Below are 18099 nucleotides of genomic sequence, written 5' to 3' on the forward strand. Positions count from 1 at the left end.
AGTATCTTTTATTCTTAAAAAAAATGTGGTCTTTTTTTAATTTTATTTTTTGACCATGCCACACAGCATGTGGGATCCTAGTTCCTAGACCAGGAATGGAACCCATGCCCACTTCATTGAAGGTCTTGACCACTGAACCGCCAGGGAAACCCCTGTTATCTGTGTATTATAGTTGTCCTAGTGGGTTTAAATGATATCTCTTTTTGCTCTGCATTTCCCTGACGGTTAATGATGCTGAACAACTTTTCATGTGCTTGCCAGCCATTTTCTTATCTTGGGAGAATTGTCTGTTCAGATCCTTTCCCATTTTCTGTGTATCATGTGAGAAAGAGGTCCAACTACATTCTTTTTATGTGGACAGCCAGTTGTCCCAGCACCATCTTTGGTTATCTTTTGTGATGAATACAATCACTGATCTACCTTCTTATTTTCTACCTTCCTAATTCCTACATGCATTCAGAATAACTTAGATAAATGTCTGATGGAAAAATACTGTTTTAAAATTACATCCTATGTGTATCATCTTTTCATGCTATTCTGTATGCTGAAGTACAGCAGTAAGACGTGAGCTGCATTATCAGAAATGTGTGGTCTGGGATATAGTCACCTTAGTTAGATTAAATTATCAGGAATCGAGTGACTTCTCCTGTAAAATAAAGGTATCGTAAATAAGCACTCTAAAGAATCATTCATCTGTGCCTTTCTTTCAGCAGCAAAATTGGAGATGTCTCCTAAAGGGATTTTAAGCATTTTGTCTCTACTGTGATTTCTCTGTGGTAGGAGTAGTTTTGATCCTGAGTTGGGAGTTGAATGCCTGTGGAATGTACTTCTCTTTTTGACCCTTTAGAACAACGTCCCCATACTTCCAATTACCAACCACATGGATAAACTGTTTTTGGAATATACACCTAAGTATATATTTATACATTGTATTCTTGTACTACTATATGAATATGCAAAAACAAAAATGGTGACTTTTAAAAAGAAGGTAAGAAATGAGCAAAACTTTTGATATTTCTCATGTGATAGTCTTGCGTGCCCTCAGGTGGCTGTGTGTTGCTCTGAACGCAGCATATTCAGAGATGACGGCCTCCTCAGATGGCTCGGGTGTGGCAGCCCCTCCTCCTCACAGTACGCAGGGCTCCTGCCTGAGATCTCTGCCCTTCAGGACTGGGTTCTCCGTGTTGTCCAGTTCACTCACTGCCGCATCTTGTTGCTGCAGGTACAGGTACAGGTACAGCAGTCTCCGCAGCAGGTCTCGGCTCAGCAGCTCTCCCCGCAACTCACCGTTCACCAGCCTGCTGAGCAGCCTATCCACGTCCAGGTGCAGATCCAAGGCCAAGCAGCACAGCCGGCAGCCCCCTCCATCCAGACCCCATCTCTGCAGAGCCCCAGCCCTTCGCAGCTGCAGGCGGCCCAGATCCAGGTGCAGCACATGCAGGCGGCCCAGCAGATCCAGGCTCCAGAGATCCCGGAGGAGCACATCCCGCACCAGCAGATCCAGGCTCAGCTGGTGGCTGGCCAGTCTCTTGCTGGGGGTCAGCAGATCCAAATCCAGACTGTGGGTGCCCTTTCCCCACCGCCGTCTCAGCAGGGCTCACCTCGGGAAGGGGAGCGGCGGGTTGGCACAGCCAGTGTCCTCCAGCCAGTGAAGAAGCGCAAAGTGGACATGCCCATCACTGTGTCCTACGCCATCTCAGGGCAGCCGGTGGCCACTGTCCTGGCCATTCCGCAGGGCCAGCAGCAGAGTTACGTGTCTTTGAGGCCTGACTTACTGACGGTAGATAGTGCCCACCTGTACAGTGCCACTGGGACCATTACTAGCCCTACAGGAGAAACTTGGACCATACCTGTTTACTCTGCCCAGCCCCGGGGGGACCCTCAGCAGCAGAGCATTACCCACATTGCCATTCCCCAGGAAGCCTACAACGCAGTTCACGTCAGTGGCTCACCCACAGCCCTGGCAGCTGTGAAGCTGGAGGATGACAAGGAGAAGATGGTGGGCACCACGTCTGTAGTGAAAAACTCCCATGAAGAGGTAGTGCAGACCCTTGCAAACTCTCTCTTTCCAGCACAGTTCATGAATGGCAACATCCACATTCCAGTGGCTGTGCAGGCCGTGGCAGGCACATACCAGAATACAGCTCAGACTGTCCATATATGGGACCCCCAGCAGCAGCCACAGCAACAGACCCCCCAGGAACAGACGCCGCCGCCGCCTCAGCAGCAGCAGCAGCAGCAGCAGCTCCAGGTTACCTGTTCAGTAAGTGAGACTTACCTGTAGGGCAGCCTGCCTCCCTGGGGCCCAGTGCCACACCGAACTTGCCTGGCAACCTCTGGCACCTCTGGCTTGTTTACTAGAGTGATGTTGGCCTTGCAGTAGTAATATAATATTTAGTATGTTAATTAGGATTGGGGAGAGGGAACGGGGTAAGGCTATGGAATAGGCAGGCATTCTAGCCTGGTGTCTGGAGGTAAATTAAGTGACCAGAAACTGCTTTGAGGGTAAATGCTTGGAGTGCTTTTTTGTGATCTCTTTTTAGGAAAAGTAAAGTTCTAGGTTGAGACTAATGGGTCATCCCAAGTGTTATTTTTGTCCCAGAAGCTGCTTTCTGCATCGCAAATGAATAGATCTAGTGGAACCTCTGTAGTTGAACACACAGGCTGTAAACTCATTACAGTGGAGAAGCTGTTAAATTGTCCCTTCTTTAGTTGTCATCTAAAGATGGACTACACTGGACACAGTATAGGTGAATTAGGAGATCTAAAAGACTTCCTGGTGGGCCCGTTAAAAGTGATTGTCTTTGGGGACTTCTCCGGTAGTCCAGTAGTTAGGACTCTGTGCTTCCACTCCAGGTGGCATGGGCTCGATCCCTGAGAACTGAAATCCTCTAGCCTTGTAGTGTGGCCAAAAAAAAGGAAAAAGTGATCATCTTTGGGGCTCTTAAATAAGCGACCTTTACAAGTGGGGCTTTCCAACGATATTTTTATGTTCCTTAAAAATACTAAGTTAATGAGTTAATGAGTTTCCTGTCATGGCACCTATGTTGAGCTAAGTTTTTTAACTTTTTCTTTTGAAATGATTTTAGATTTATAGATAAGTTGCTAAAATAGAACTGTCGAAATTTTAAAATTGCTTGGCTCTTTTTGCTAATTGTTAGTCTTCTTGAGGCTGTCACAAATCCACCTTTGAAGACTGTGGCACCCTACTCCAGTACTCTTGCCTGGAAAATCCCATGGATGGAGGAGCCTGGTGGGCTGCAGTCCATGGGGTCGCTAAGAGTCAGACACGACTGAGCGACTTCCCTTTCACTTTTCACTTTCATGCATTGGAGAAGGAAATGGCAACCCACTCCAGTGTTCTCGCCTGGAGCATCCCAGGGACAGGGGAGCCTGGTGGGCTGCCATCTCTGGGGTCACACAGAATCGGACACGACTGAAGTGACTTAGCAGCAGCAGCAGCAGTAAAGTTTCTGGTCCCTTGTCTAGCAGGCATTTAAACTAGATGTAGAGCCTCTGGTCTCATGAGACTGCTGAAGGTAATGTGCCTCAGCACAGGTGCTCTGGGAGTGCATGTGAGGAAGCTGGCACAAACAAAGCACTGTTAGACCAGGGGCCGCACTCAGAGACTCAAGCTGGAAATGATTGGGTAAGCAAAAGCTGACCAAGCGGTTTCATAGAGGCAACAGTGTAGTAATCTTAGGTGACTTTATTAAGGACCTGTTAAAATCCAGCTGTCGGGCCTAGGAGTAGCATAGGACAGAGTCATTGCTTCAGGTGGCTGATTATGTGGTGGAAGTAAGAACGCATGGTTTCTGTTTCTTTATAAACTATTTATAGAGCAACATAACCAAATGTGAATGTATGCTACTCACACGAAAGTCAGGCTGGGAATTCAGAAGTCATTCTGGGTTAAAACAGAAGCATCTTTGTGGAAAAAACTGGCATTTGATCCCTTGTTTATAGCTTGGATTGACAGAATGGAGCAGCATGAATGCAGAGCTAGGTGTGGGCACAAGGGGTATGCCTAGGTTAACATGAGAGGAGGGAAAACTGTGGGAAAGGAGTTAGTGGAGGGGGCAAAGGGGCTGTCTTCCGAAGTGAAGAGTTGGTATGGTCTGTGGTGGGAAAAATTTCCAGAATCCTGCCTGAGTGATGGTACTCAAAAGAATCAGATAGTGGTGTGTGGAACAGATGCGCGTGTAGGAGAGACCACCCAGAGACTTGTCGTGGTGCACTGTGCTGAGCTTCGGCCTCTCCTCCGCTCTCCTGGGCCTGATGATCCAGTTTGCAGTTCAGGGCCCTTTTGTTGCTCAATGGGCTCTGCTAGTAATTTGCACATCTGGGCCCTTCAACTGGGAAATCTTTTTCTAGAGTCCATTTTAGTAAGCCTGCTCTCTTCATGTTCTTCAGAGGCTGTATCTCCTTTAGCAAAGGAGACACACATGTCCCTTTATAGGGACATATGTCAAGGATTATTGCCAGAAAAAGAAATATTGGGAAGAACACCCATCATGCAGGAAAGGTTAGCTTACCCATTTACACCACAGATATCCCTCTGCTTCCCTTATCGGGCTCTGTTTTAGGTTTTGGGGAACAGAGACGAATAAGACAGCCTCTGCCTTTGGAGCCCTCATAGCACGTGTAAAGATAATTGTGCTGTGATGTGAGTTGAACCCTAGGGAGAGCTGATGTGTTCCTTCACCTGGCATACCCTTTTTGAAAGTTTTTTTTATAACTTGTCTTTAAAACCAAATTTGTGGCAAAACCTCCCTCCCTTGACCTCACACCCGCCTCTATCTGTTCCCCTGTTTCTCCACTTTGCTTTATTCCCGGTTTTCACAAGTATTATCTGTACAGGCTGTCTCTACTCACTGAGCAGTTTTCTCTTCCAGCTCATGACCAGGTCTGCTCTTGTCAAGGTCATTGTTCACCTACCTCCCCATGGCCAGATCCAGCAGGCATATCTGTTTTTATCTCACTCACAGCAACACACAGCAGAGCAAACCAAGCCTGCCTTCTTGAAACTCTCCTCTGGACTTCTCTGATATTTCCTCCTACCCTACTGGTTATTTGTCCTTCTCAGGAGACTTTGCTGAAGCCTCCATCTCTGTCTGAACCATACATGTTGGTGTTACTCAGAGCTCAATACTAATGCTCTTTTCTCCCCCAGGGGATTTCTGTCCATTGCCATGATTTTCAGAATCCTCTAGATGACTGCTGCAGAAGGTGATAATCACTGACACCTTCTGCCAGTCACTGTCCATAGTGTTACATGTAATACTCTTTTAATTCTCACACCAACCTTAAGAGGTATGTACTACTGTCTCCATTTTACAAATGAAGAAACTGAGGTACAGAGATTAAAGTCACCTTTTAGCAAGTGACAGAGTTGACATTCAGCCTTGGATAGGTGGGCCCCTAAGCCCATGTGTTAACCTGTGTGCAGTCCATGTACTGCAGTGACGCACAGCTCTGTATCACTAGACTGTACCTTTCCCCTTCAGACCCTTACTATACGTTCAGCAGCCCACTTATTATTTACTTGCATTTGTTAAAGATATCTCAGCTCTTCATCAGCATCTCCTCTACCACTATGAAAAACTATTCATCTCAGAAAATGATACCGTCATCTACCTAGTTATGTAAGCCAGAGACCCAGAGTCCTTGAGTCTGCGTTCCCTTCCTCCTCACAATGAGTTCATCAACAAGCCATGTTGGTTCTGCCACCATATCAGAATCTCTTAAATCGTTTGACTGCCACCATCCTGGTCTTGGCCACCAGCACCTACTTCCACTATTCCATTTTCTATAGATCAAGAATAATATTCTTAAAATGTAGGATTATATCACTTCCCAGCTCTTTAAGGGCTCCATTGTAAATAGGAAAAACTCTACACCAGGGGTGTGCTTGCATCAGTAGTTTTTAACCTGGATGAAACTTCTATTTCCCTTACCCACTGATAGACATTTGAATGTGTGTGGAAGAATTTTGGTTGTCAAGGTGGTTGGGAGTGTTACATTTAGTGAGTGGGGGCACACTGAAGAGAATCTGGCTGCTAAGACAGAGAAGCACTGCTCTCGTCTGCTAATCCTGTCGACTCCTAGCTTTCCTACTTGGGTAGGTAGTGTTGCCATTGAACAACAGGGAGGAAAGTCTGAGGAGAATACTTCTGGGTGGGCAAAGCGATGAATTCTCTCCCTAGATAGTAGTTTGAGGTGGTTTTGAGATATTCAGTCAGAGATACACAGTACCCATTGAGTGTATTAAGGCGTGATCTAGCTTAGAGGCACATAGTTAGCAACCGTTTCCACAAACATGGAGATCCTAATGGCAGGTGTTGGAGACTCACCAAGAAGAATGGTGGTTGAACTGAGAAGTGTGTCTGGAGGGGAGCTCCAGGGTTGACAGACGTTTAAGAGTCTGGCACTGGTATTTGGTTGTCTCCTTGTTTAATAGTGTATCTTGTATCAAAGCTAGTTGGATAGTTTTTATTTTTATTGATTGATAAGCAAATGTATGTGTCATATATTCATTGTTTAGCCTCCAAGTTGAATGATTTGGCATTTGTCAGCCCTTTAGGTAGGCCCTGGAATAGAAAATTGTTCTAGGGAATTTGTTTTACAATTTAGACCGGTTTGTGAGACCCAAGAACCTGTGCTTTGTATCTGTGTTGGTGTCTGTCCTGCCTAATGGGGACTGTGATTGAGGGTCATGGACATTCTCTGTCCTTTTGTCTGCACAGTTCAGCTCTCAGACCATGGAGAATGGGACTGCTCTTTGGAGGTGGGAAGCTCAGACATTGCTTCCTGTCTTCAGAAAATGTCCTTATGAGCCAAAGCAGTATTATTAAGAAGAAACATGATGATTCTCAGCCATGACTGGACATTAGAATAACCAAGAGAGCTTTTAAAAGTACTGACTGCAGGCCGCCAGCTTAGACCAAGTAAATCAGGGCCCCTAGGGACAAGGCCCAGACATGGATATTTTTTAAAAGCAGCCCAGATGATTTTAAGGTGCAACCAAGTTTAACAGTCTGGACTCTTGGTACAGAAAGTGTAGTCTGAAGACCAGCTCCCTTCCTTGGGGGTTTCTTAGCAATGCAGAATCTCAGGTCCCATCTGAGATCTTTCTAATCGGAATCCACGTTTTAATAAAATTTATTTGCACATTGTAGTTGATGAGCAGTGCTTTTTGCCAGTAGCTCTGGGCAGTGACTAAACATTAGAATTGCCTTTTTACATGGGAAGATTTTAAAAAGACTGATACCTCTTTAAAAAGAGATTCTGGGGTGGAGCTCAGGTATTGGTGTTTTAAAATAAGAGAGTCAAAAGTACAGTTAAGATTAAGAAGCTTTGTACTAGCGTTTGCTGTCTCTGAAGTAAAGAACAGGACTCCAAAGTTTAGGAGAGCAAGCAGAAGAGCAGCTTTTTAGTTAAAAGAGTTATAGCATTTTTCTGGCTGTTTTGTCAAACGACCTATTGACACGTTTTGATGATTTCTCTCTCATAGGCTCAAACTGTCCAGGTTGCTGAAGTTGAACCCCAGTCACAGCCACAGCCTTCACCAGAACTTCTGCTTCCAAATTCTCTGAAGCCAGAAGAAGGGCTTGAAGTGTGGAAAAACTGGGCACAGACCAAGAATGCTGAGCTTGAGAAGGATGCTCAGAACAGACTGGCACCCATTGGGAGTAAGTGTTCTGGAGGGCAGGGGGGTTGGACTGTGTGTGAAATGCAGTGGCACTGAAGCAGCAGGAGCACGGATGGCAGGAAAGTGTATCTCTTGGCTCTGGGCATGTGGGCGCTCCATCTGAAATAGTGTGCTGGATCCAAGACAAGAGGCAGGCTGGACCTGCTATAAACGAGCAGGATTTGTGGGGTGTGCCCAAGATCAGAGACTTCTGGGAGGAGATAGGAGCTGGTGAGTGTTCTTAGGGCGCCTCTTACTTAGCATTATCCTCATATACTTCCTCGTATTACAGAGGGTGGGTTTTGTGTTTTTGCTTTCATTTCGTGGCCCTAATAATTGGGGGATATGTGAGATGGGACGGGAACCCTTTTAGTAACAGGGCAAACAGGATTATTGTCTTTGTAGGTTAGTTTTGATCACAGATTCAAGTGATTGTTTTCACCCCAGCGCCTTGATGGGTGGTGGTGTCTGCTCTGTAACCTCCTTCCAGGGATATGAGAAACCAGTAAGGAAATGACTGTTGCCAGGACCCTCACTGACCTTTGGGACTTATGTTGTAGGGCGTCAGTTGCTACGATTCCAGGAAGATCTCATCTCCTCTGCTGTGGCTGAGTTGAATTATGGGCTCTGTCTGATGACACGGGAAGCTCGAAATGGAGAAGGTGACCCCTATGACCCAGATGTGCTGTACTACATTTTCCTGTGTATTCAAAAGGTAGGGAACCGAGCTGCGTAGGAACCTGTTTGCCTTGTGTTCCCATTGGGTATTTGCTGCGTAGTCAAATTAGTAATATGTCAAAAGTGGTAACAGTAAAGATACTCTCTTCCAACTATATAATGAGGTTTTAAATGTACATTTTTTAAAAGTTGGAAATGTTTTTAAATGTACATTTTATTTTTAAATTGGAAAAGATCTACATGTTCACTTTAGAAAATCAGATAATAAAATAATCCCTCAATCTAGAGAAATGTTTGTTAAAATATATGATATATTACATTAGAGACTTTTTAAAAAAAATTATGAAACATTTATGTAACACTTTTTGTTAAAGTAAACATCTAGTTTTCAGAAAAGCAATTTTTCCAGAACAGTCTGGTGCTGACATATAGTTCATTTTCTCATTGTTTCCTGCATTAATGCAAAATAATTATTTGAAAGAGTCTAGCTAAAATATACAACTGTAGTTAGGTTTTCAGGATATCTAAGATGAAGATGAACAGGGAGATTCATTTTAGGACCAGCAGTTTCAGAGACCAGATGGGGATTTCCTGGTGTTTGAATGCTATTGTAGAGAAGCCCGTGGTGTGATGGAAGAACACTTGCTGACTGGGACTCACCCTGTTGCTTGGGCCCGAGAAAAACCCATCTCCCATTTTGTTAGTCTGTTTTAGCAGTCACTGGGAGCACTGGGTGAATTAGTGTATGTGCTTTGTCTCATTCCATGCTCTCTCACTCATGCAAGGCAGGCATAGTCATCTCCAGTTACACACAAGGACACTGAGCCCCCAAAGTTACAAGACTCAAATGAGTTACATAACTTACACCGTAGCTGGTAAGAGACTGGCCCTGGAGCCTGCATCATGCTTTTTTGCTACCATAAGACAGTGCCTTGCTTGGGTGAAGTAGCATTCATGAAATCTGCTCCATTGGCCAACTCTCAAGAGTGTTGTGAGAGTTAGTTCCCATCCTGAAGTATGCTGTGGAAGTGCCGCGCACTGGGCGGTTTTGACTCAGTGTGCTGGTTGGTTAATGGGGGACGAACGGGTAGGGAGATGTGAGGGTACTGCTCGTAATTGTTTGCTTCCCTCAGCATCTTGTCAAGAGTCTACCAACAGCTTTTATTGATTATTTTCCTTTTAGTATCTTTTTGAGAACGGACGGGTTGATGACATTTTCTCCGATCTTTATTATGTTCGATTCACGGAGTGGCTGCATGAAGTTCTGAAGGACGTTCAGCCCCGAGTCACTCCACTTGGTAAGAATCTTCCTAGTCCTTGGATGTCTTTTGAACCTGGGTTTAAAAAAGATAAGCTGCTTGTGTGGCTTGCTGTGATAATAGCATGTGGGTGAGGAGGCTGTAAATCGCAGGCCCCAGCGTCGGTCTCTGTGCTGCTTGGCTCAGTATGGAGGGGCATGGCTCACCAGAGCTGTTTATTATAATTTTTTAAAATAATATATTCTTTAAGAGCAGTTTTAGGTTTACAGGAAAACTAAGTGGAATATACAAGGAATTCCATGTATTCCATCACACTGTGTCTCCCCTGTTATTAGTATCTTGTATTAGTGTAGTATATTTGTTAACATCGAGGAGCCAGTATTTGATACCTTGTTGTTAACTTAAGTCTGTAGTTTACATTAGAGTTCTGTTGTATATTTTGTGGCTTTTGACAGTGTATAATATGTACCTACAATTCAGTATCACATACAAGTTTTGCTGCCCTCAGATCCCCAGGGTTCCACTTAATTCGTCCCTCCCTTTATCCCCCTGAATCTCTGGCAACCTCTGATCTGTTTTACTGTCTCCATAGTTTTGCCTTATTCAGAATGTCATATAGTTAGAATACTTTAGTATTAATTTCTTTCACTTAGCAATATACGTTTAATGTTCCTGCATGTCTTTTCATGGCTTGATAGCTCATTTCTTTTTATTGCTGAGTAGTAGTCCATTTTATGAATGTGCCACAGTTTGTTTATCTGTTCACCAATTAAAGGACATTTTGGTTGCTTCCATGTTTTGGCAGTTTATAAATAAAGCAGCTGTAAACACTGTGTGCAGGTCTTTGGTGAAAGAACAGACAGATCCATGGGACAGAGTATAGAGTCCAGAAGTAAAGCCCCATGAGTGTAATGAATTTATCTTTGACTAAGGGGCAAAGGCAGTTAAATGGAGAAAGGATAGTCCTTTTTTCTTTTTCTCTGTTTTTTGGCTTTACTCTGCGGCTCATGGGATCTTAGTTCCCTGACCAGGGATTCAACCCGGGCCATGTAGTGAAAGTGTCGAGTCCTAACCACTGAACCTCCAGGAAATTCCCAGGATGGTCTTTTCAAGTAACACTGCTGGAACAGCTGGACAACCACACATTGAAAAAAAAAAAAAAAGAATCATAGACCCAAATGTAAAACTATAAAACTCCTAGAAGGTAAAATAGAAACTCTAGGTGACGTTAGGTCTGGTGGTAACTTTCTAGGTACAACATAAAAAGAATAATGTATGAAAGGAAAAAAATTGGTAAGTTGGACTTTATTAAAAATTAAAAAGCAAAAACTTATGCTCTCTGAAAGGCATTATTAAGAGAATGAAAGACAAGCCACAAACTGGGAGGAAATCTTGACAAAACACATACCAGACAAAGGGCTGATATCCAAAATTTATAAAGAACTTTTAACAGTCAACAATAACAAAGAAAGAACCTTTACCTGTTTTTTAATCTGAACACATGATTCACCAAAGAAGGTGGCAGATAAGTATATGAAAAGATATATATCATCAGTCAGTTGTAAATTAAAACAGCAGTGATGGGAGTTCCCTGGTGGCCTGATGGTTAGGTTTCGATGCTTTCACTGCTGTGGCCTGGGTTCAGTCTCTGGTCGGGGAACTGAGATTCAGCAAGTGGCTTGCATAAATATTGATACATATGTGCATGCATACATGGATACAGTGATATAACATTATATGCCTGTTAGAACGGCTGAATTCCCAAACATGTTACCTTAGGATGCACCAGTCATGCTTCTTCTTCTTTACCCAGATGACGTAAAAACTTATGTCCACACAAATATCTGAGTTCTAATCCTGGCTCTGCCATTTAATGAAATGTATACTGACTGAGATAAAATTGGCGTAGCAGTTTCAGGTGTAGAACAGTGACTTGATACAGTTGGTGTATACTGTGAAAGGATTTAGTCTAGTTATCATCTGTCATCGTGATTACTGCTTAAGTGTTAAAGTATCATTTAAACAAATGCCTTTTGAGTGCCTACTGTGTGCCAGGCAGTTCCAAGTGTAGATTATACAATTCAGTAGTGAAAAAATGGAAGTTTACAGTCTAATATGGGGAGACTGTATAAATAATCAAGTTAATTTATGATAATTAAGTACTTCGAAGGACAAAGCACAGAGAATGGAAAGTGTTAAGGGTGTTAGGAAGGAAGCGTCTCTAAGGAGATATCATTAGAACAAACACCTGAGTAAGTGAATTTCTGTACATGATTTGCGGATTTTCAGACCAAGTGTGGCTGTATAAAATTGGCTTTTTTTAAAGTTTTGTTAAGGAAATTTCAAGCACATATAAAAATAAGCAGAACAGAATAATGGCATTCCCACATACCCATGGCAAATCTCGTTCCATTTATACGTTATCTGTTTATCCCTCCCGTATCATTTTGAGGTAAGTCCTAGACACTGTATCCATAAATATTTTAGCATAAAATTGATGTAACACAATGCCATTATTTTACTTTTTTAGAAAAAGAATAGTCACAATGTCATCAAAATCTGCCCTTTTTCACATTTCCAGTTGTCCCATAAATGTCACTTTTTTTTGGTTGAGTCAAGGTGCAAATAAGGTCCACACATTGAAATTGCATAGATATCTTTTAATGTTTAATCTTAATTTAAGTAACTTTTAATTAAATTCAAAAATAAACGTATTTTTCTTGCAGTTTATTTATGGAAGAAATGAGGCTTTTAAATTATTACAGTCTAATTTTTGCTATTAATATCTCCATGCTGTAATTTAACATACTCTTCTGTCCCCTGTATTTACAGTTTATTGGTAGTTGCATATAAAGACTTGCTAAATCGGGTTTTGGTTTTTCTGTGTGTTTTCTTCTTGGCAGGGTTACATCATAGGTGGGTGCCCATGATGTCTGGATCCGTTAGTTCATTAGGAGTTGCAAGCATTGGCATTCTGATGTTATTACTTCTTTATTAGCTGAAATACAAAGAGAAAATTTCCCTCATCAGCTCTTTGATTTCCTAGCAGTAGAGATTATATAAAAGAAGCAGGATGAGGGCTTATTTCTTCTCCTTTGTTTAGCAGCTTTGACAGTAATGAGTTGGTTTACCAGCTTCAGCTGGGGTTTCTTTTGTTTGTTTGTTTAAAGAATCATTGTGAGCAAGTTAATTTAAACATATTTAATGATTCAGTTCATTGTACTTAGTATCTTTAATGGTGTACAAATTGTTCTGTCTAGCCATATGGAGCCTGTTTAAATTGGCTCTTAAGTCTGTTTGGCATGACCCTACTTCCTTGATTTCTGGTTCACCAAAAATGTTCCAGGCTTATCCTGGCCATTTTCTGTCTCCCAGTGTAGACTCAATCAGCTCTCCATGGAGGCTGGTTCCTTTCAGTGTTAAATGGTATTTCATTACCACCATCTGGGTGGTAGGGATGTTCATTGCTTCTTGGGTTGGTCATAGTTTCTAGGCAGAACTACAAAAATAAATATAAAATAGAACATTTTGATACTTCACAGTTCAGATTCAGAACTATGAGGCTTTTATATGTTGTTTCTATGTGTAACTCCTGTTGCCCACGCTAGGAGTTCTGATTTTCAGATACTGCAGTTCACTTTAAGTTGCGCTGTTAAGAAGTGATTAAAGGTAGGGAAGTGACAAGGTGGCAGAGAGAACCCAGAGAAAATAGAGCAATCCTAAATGTATGCCTGGACCATTCCTAGGGCTAGCCTTCCCCAAGGAGAGCATCTTCTGTCACTCATCCTGCTTAAGATTTGTCTGAGACTAAGGAAGATCCCCTGGAGAAGGAAGTGGCAGTCCTCTCCAGTATTCTTGCCTGGGAGATCCCATGCACCGAGGAGCCTGGTGGGCTACAGTCCTTGGGGTCGCAGAGTCGGACACGACTTCATGACTAAACAGCAGCAGCGAGGAAGTTTATCTTATTGCCATTGGGCCACAGAATAAAAGAGCAGAGGCAGACAAGCCCTAAAGAGGTGGAAGAGTACTAATGAAATCAGAGGGCCAGCTTTGTCAAGACCAGAGAAAAGGAATGTATTGGGCAGAAAATGTTTTCCCCTGCTTCTAGAAAGTGCCACCCTTGCTTCCTGCCTGGAGAATCCTGAAACTCCTGTAGGAGAATGCTGGTGTTTGCTGCTATTTCACCATGTCCTCAGTGCCCGGTACATACACACTTGGGTATTGACTGTTTTATGAACACATGATGGGGGCTTGGTGATCAACTTGTGTTATCTTTGGTATAGACCTGTGTGTCCAGAGCTCTTGATGAAACCACTGCCTTTGTCCCTGTCCAGCTTTCAGTTAGCTCCTGAAAGTAAAACCTACCCTGTGGGGGAAAGCTATCAGGGATCTGAATATCATTCTCCTCTATTTCCAGAGGGGGATGAGAATGGATGACATAGAGGTTTAACAAAGACAAACAGGGGCATGTATACCAGTTCTCTGGGCCCTGGTCTAGACACCTTGGAAGCTATGATGAAAGCTCTGTATGCTCTTTTCAGAGAAGTTTGCATATGTGCAGAGGTTGATTTATACTTTGGGGTGTTGCAAGCTCTCTGAGGGATGTCCTTTTACCTGATATTAACCTGGGATTAGAGGAAGAATTAACATCCAGTGAGAGCGATAATGGAGGGCCGGGGTTCTCAAAGTGTAGTGTTAGGAACTTGTTGAAAACACACATTTTCGGGTCCTCCCCCAGAACCTTGGGTTGGGACTCAGCTGTTTGTGTTTTAATAAGCTTTCCAGATGATTCTGCTATATCCCAGGAAGCCTTCTCCAGTGAAACTTGTACTCCCATGTAGTGCTTGCTGTGCCTCATGCCTCCCATCCTGCCATCCTCTTGTTGTAGCAGTACTCTATTCCTCCTAGGCTATGTCCTGCCCAGCCACGTGACTGAGGAGATGCTGTGGGAGTGCAAGCAGCTCGGGGCTCACTCCCCTTCCACACTGCTGACCACCCTCATGTTCTTTAACACCAAGTAAGTGTTCCAGAGGCTCCATGCTTAGCCACTGCTGGGATCCGCCCAGTGAAGAGGGTAGAAACTATCCAGATGGACTTCTGAGATCCTTTGACATGCTTGAGAGCCTTTGGGCTAGTGAAGCCCTCCACCCCACTTGGCTACATTTTGTGTGGCGACCAGTAAGGCAGACAGCCTTGCCAGGTCCCTCCCATTAGTCTTTATGAAACTCCTCCACTGGACAGTGTATTTGGGTGTGGGCCTGCCCAGATTCTGGGAGTGTGGGCAGCGGCTCCTCTGAAGCAGCGATGGCGGAGGGTAAGTCATGGTCTCCTCCTGGCACCCCTCCCTTTGCCTTGCTTTCGCTTGTGGTGCAGATACTTCCTGTTGAAGACAGTGGACCAGCACATGAAGCTGGCCTTCTCCAAGGTCTTACGACAGACAAAGAAGAACCCCTCTAATCCCAAGGATAAAAGCACGAGTATTCGGTACCTGAAGGCACTTGGGATACACCAGACTGGCCAGAAAGGTAGGGAAGGAGGCAGGGGTTGCAGAAAGAGGTGCTACTAGTTCTGCCCAGCCTTCATGCCTGGGGGGCTAGTGACAAGTGTGAGGATGGGGATTTGCGGATAGGAATGCTCCCTTCCCTTCTCCCTAGTCGCTGATTTCAAACTCTTCTAGAAGCAGAGATGCCCCAGAAATGATAGCTGCCTTTTCCTTTCATATTCACCGCTCATGCCTCATACCCTTTTCTTTCCTAGTTGGGATGGCTGAAAGCCTGAGGTTCCTAATCTGAGCCTAAGTAAAGGCAGTCTGATGCCGTGTCTGTGGTGGGGGGTATGTTTTATAGTTACAGATGACATGTATGCAGAGCAGACGGAAAATCCAGAGAACCCACTGAGATGCCCAATCAAGCTCTACGATTTCTACCTCTTTAAATGGTGAGGAGGCTGTGTGACTAGGGGTGTGGGTGTGGGTATCTGCGCGCCTGTGTGTGTGTGCATGTGTGTATCTGCGCGTGGGTGTGTGCGTGGCACGCGTGCTCACAGAAGCATTCTCAGTTCCCCAGGCTAAGTAAAAGCAGATTTCCAAAAGGCTAAATATAGAAGCACACTTACTGGTTTTCCCAAAGCATGTGCCCAGGGCTCCTCCCTGATGGTGCACTTTGATGGAGAGGGGGTGAAGGTCAAGGGAGGAAGGTACAGAGAGGCCGCCTCTGTCACATATAGAGCGTATAGCACTGTGTTTTCCTGGTCTTGACCTTTGGTCACTACACCGTAGGTCTAGGGGAGATCCTCTCCTTGGCTTTTGCTCTCTCTTGCTTCTGCAGTTGGGCATATCATCCTCACAACACTGCCAGCAGATCTTTCAACATGGTAGGTCTTACTTTGTTACTTAGATGAAAACCTTCAGTGGTTTCCTTTTATTCTACAAAGAAAGACAGTAATTACTGCCCTAATTACCAACAGGGCCTTTCAAGCACGCTCCCTTGCTAACCTCTTGTTCTCATAGCTCTTGGCTCTCTAGTTACACTGCTTTTCTCTACTAAAGGGTATCTTACTCTCCCTTCCTCAAGACCTATGCTGCCACCCCCACGTGTTTGGTCATTTAGCTCCTATTCATCCTAACCATTCTTCCTAAAAGAACTTTATCAGAGAAGGATTTCCAGATTCCCTGCCTGTTCCCTCTGGCTGTTTATTCTGTAGCCCTTTCCAGTGCTTTTGTTATTTTGTCTTTATGTAACTGTTTTGACTGCTGTTTGTCTCCCCTCTTACCTGTGAGGTTCATTATAGAGGGACTCTTGGGTCTTATTCACTTCTTTTAGTATCAGCACCTAGTGCAGGCCTGGCACACAGTAGCCCTTTGATAAACTTTGAATCAGTGGATGAATAACTGTTAGAGGATGGCATATGATAAGTACTTAGAGAAGTACAGCACAACATTGAGGGTGGGCGTGAGTGCAGGTAGAGGCCGCAGCATCACAGCAAGCGGAGAAGTCAGGCAAATGAAGTTGAGAAATTACCAATGGGTGGGGTAGAAGAAACAGCATAAGCAAAGACTTGGAGATAGATAGGTGGTGGAACTGGTTCAGCGTGGGATACGGCTGGACTCGAGTAGCTGAGCCAGGGGAGGCCTAATCAGAGGACTCAGCGTGCGAAGTGGAGAGCAGAAAGTAGGGACATCTTAGAGGTAGTGTGCCCTGGCTGCATGGAGCTTAGGGGTTACAGTGGAGCCACCATTCTTTCCAGAACTTCCCATCTTTTGTAGGTAGCATCTGTCCAGGAGGTTCAAGGTGGGAAGGTTGAGATTATGACGCTTTTACCCAGCTTTTTACCCATATATTCTCCAGCCCCCAGAGTGTGAAAGGCCGGAATGACACCTTTTACCTGACGCCCGAGCCGGTGGTGGCCCCCAACAGCCCGATCTGGTACTCAGTCCAGCCTATCAGCAGAGAGCAGATGGGGCAGATGCTGACTCGGATCCTGGTGATACGAGAAATTCAGGAGGCCATTGCAGTGGCCAGCGCCAGCACCATGCACTGAGAGACCCCTCAGCCATGGTGCATGGGAGACCATCCAGGAAAAAAACGGACAGACTCACACTAAAGAAGAGGCCTCCATTTTTTTTCTTTTCTTTTTTTATTGGTGTAGTTATGAAGCCTTTCAGACTGCTTCTGTTTCAAATGTAAAAGGAAACTTTGCCCCCTTGTGCATCTTCATAAACCTGCTGTGGGGACTCTTCAGCCCATAGGGGCTCAGGGTTTCCTGAGAGCCAGATGTCCTGGAAAGTTGCTGGCTGACTTTTTTGTGTGGGTGGGGCCTGAGGAAAGGGCTTGGACTGTTAGGAGAAATGTGGCCCCTTCCCTTCCTCCAGAAAGATGGAATTAATGATGGATGGACCCTCCAGGGAATCTCCCCAGCTGGCTTCCACTCTGACTGGCAGACTTCGCTGACCACGGGGGAGCCGCGGTCTTTTCTTTCTTCATGCTCAGACACAAACCTAGCATCTTAATGGAAGGAAAATGAGGGGAACTTCAATTATGATTTATTAAAGACAATTTCTATTACACCCTCCTTTATGACAAGTGACATTTTAGATGTTAAAGTAAAAACTTTACCATGCCTTTTTTTTCCCCCCACCCCGGCCTAACACTGAGGCCTTAAACCTGAGGCTTCTGTGCCTGATGGAATTCTTGTAACATACACTTGTGTATCATATAAAGATACCACTCTGTTTCTCTTATGTATTCTTAATCTAGTTGTTTATTAAGAATGACAAGCACGTCTTTTCAACATGCTAGTGAACAACGCCTCTTTATTTGGGAGGAGTCTGGCGGGACAGTGGAAGCCAAGCCTTGCCTGTTAATTGCTCAGGGCAATGTCCTCCGGGAGGGGGGTTGCGACGGGAAACAGTCAAACTCCGCGGCGGCGACTCGGTTAGGGCGTTCTGTGCGCATGCGCTCCCCCCGCCAGCCC

The 18099-nt window shown here is 44.4% G+C and overlaps 1 protein-coding gene across 6 annotated transcripts in view; it reads left to right on the forward strand.

Moving 5' to 3' along the window:
- Positions 1-17916, forward strand: part of QRICH1 (glutamine rich 1) — a 42433-nt gene extending 24517 nt beyond the window's left edge. For all 6 annotated transcript variants that reach the window (XM_042236238.1, XM_027957661.2, XM_042236236.1 and 3 more), the window contains 8 exons: positions 1223-2263; positions 7514-7691; positions 8251-8405; positions 9552-9666; positions 14536-14644; positions 15001-15152; positions 15474-15564; positions 16974-17916. In XM_042236238.1, coding sequence (XP_042092172.1) covers positions 1223-2263; positions 7514-7691; positions 8251-8405; positions 9552-9666; positions 14536-14644; positions 15001-15152; positions 15474-15564; positions 16974-17166 — 2034 coding nt within the window. In that variant the 3' untranslated portion in view covers positions 17167-17916. The remainder of the gene's footprint in view (positions 1-1222; positions 2264-7513; positions 7692-8250; positions 8406-9551; positions 9667-14535; positions 14645-15000; positions 15153-15473; positions 15565-16973) is intronic.
- The last annotated feature ends 183 nt before the right edge of the window (positions 17917-18099 follow it).

This window comes from Ovis aries, chromosome 19, assembly GCF_016772045.2.
Source record: "Ovis aries strain OAR_USU_Benz2616 breed Rambouillet chromosome 19, ARS-UI_Ramb_v3.0, whole genome shotgun sequence".
NCBI classification, from domain to species: domain Eukaryota; kingdom Metazoa; phylum Chordata; class Mammalia; order Artiodactyla; family Bovidae; genus Ovis; species Ovis aries.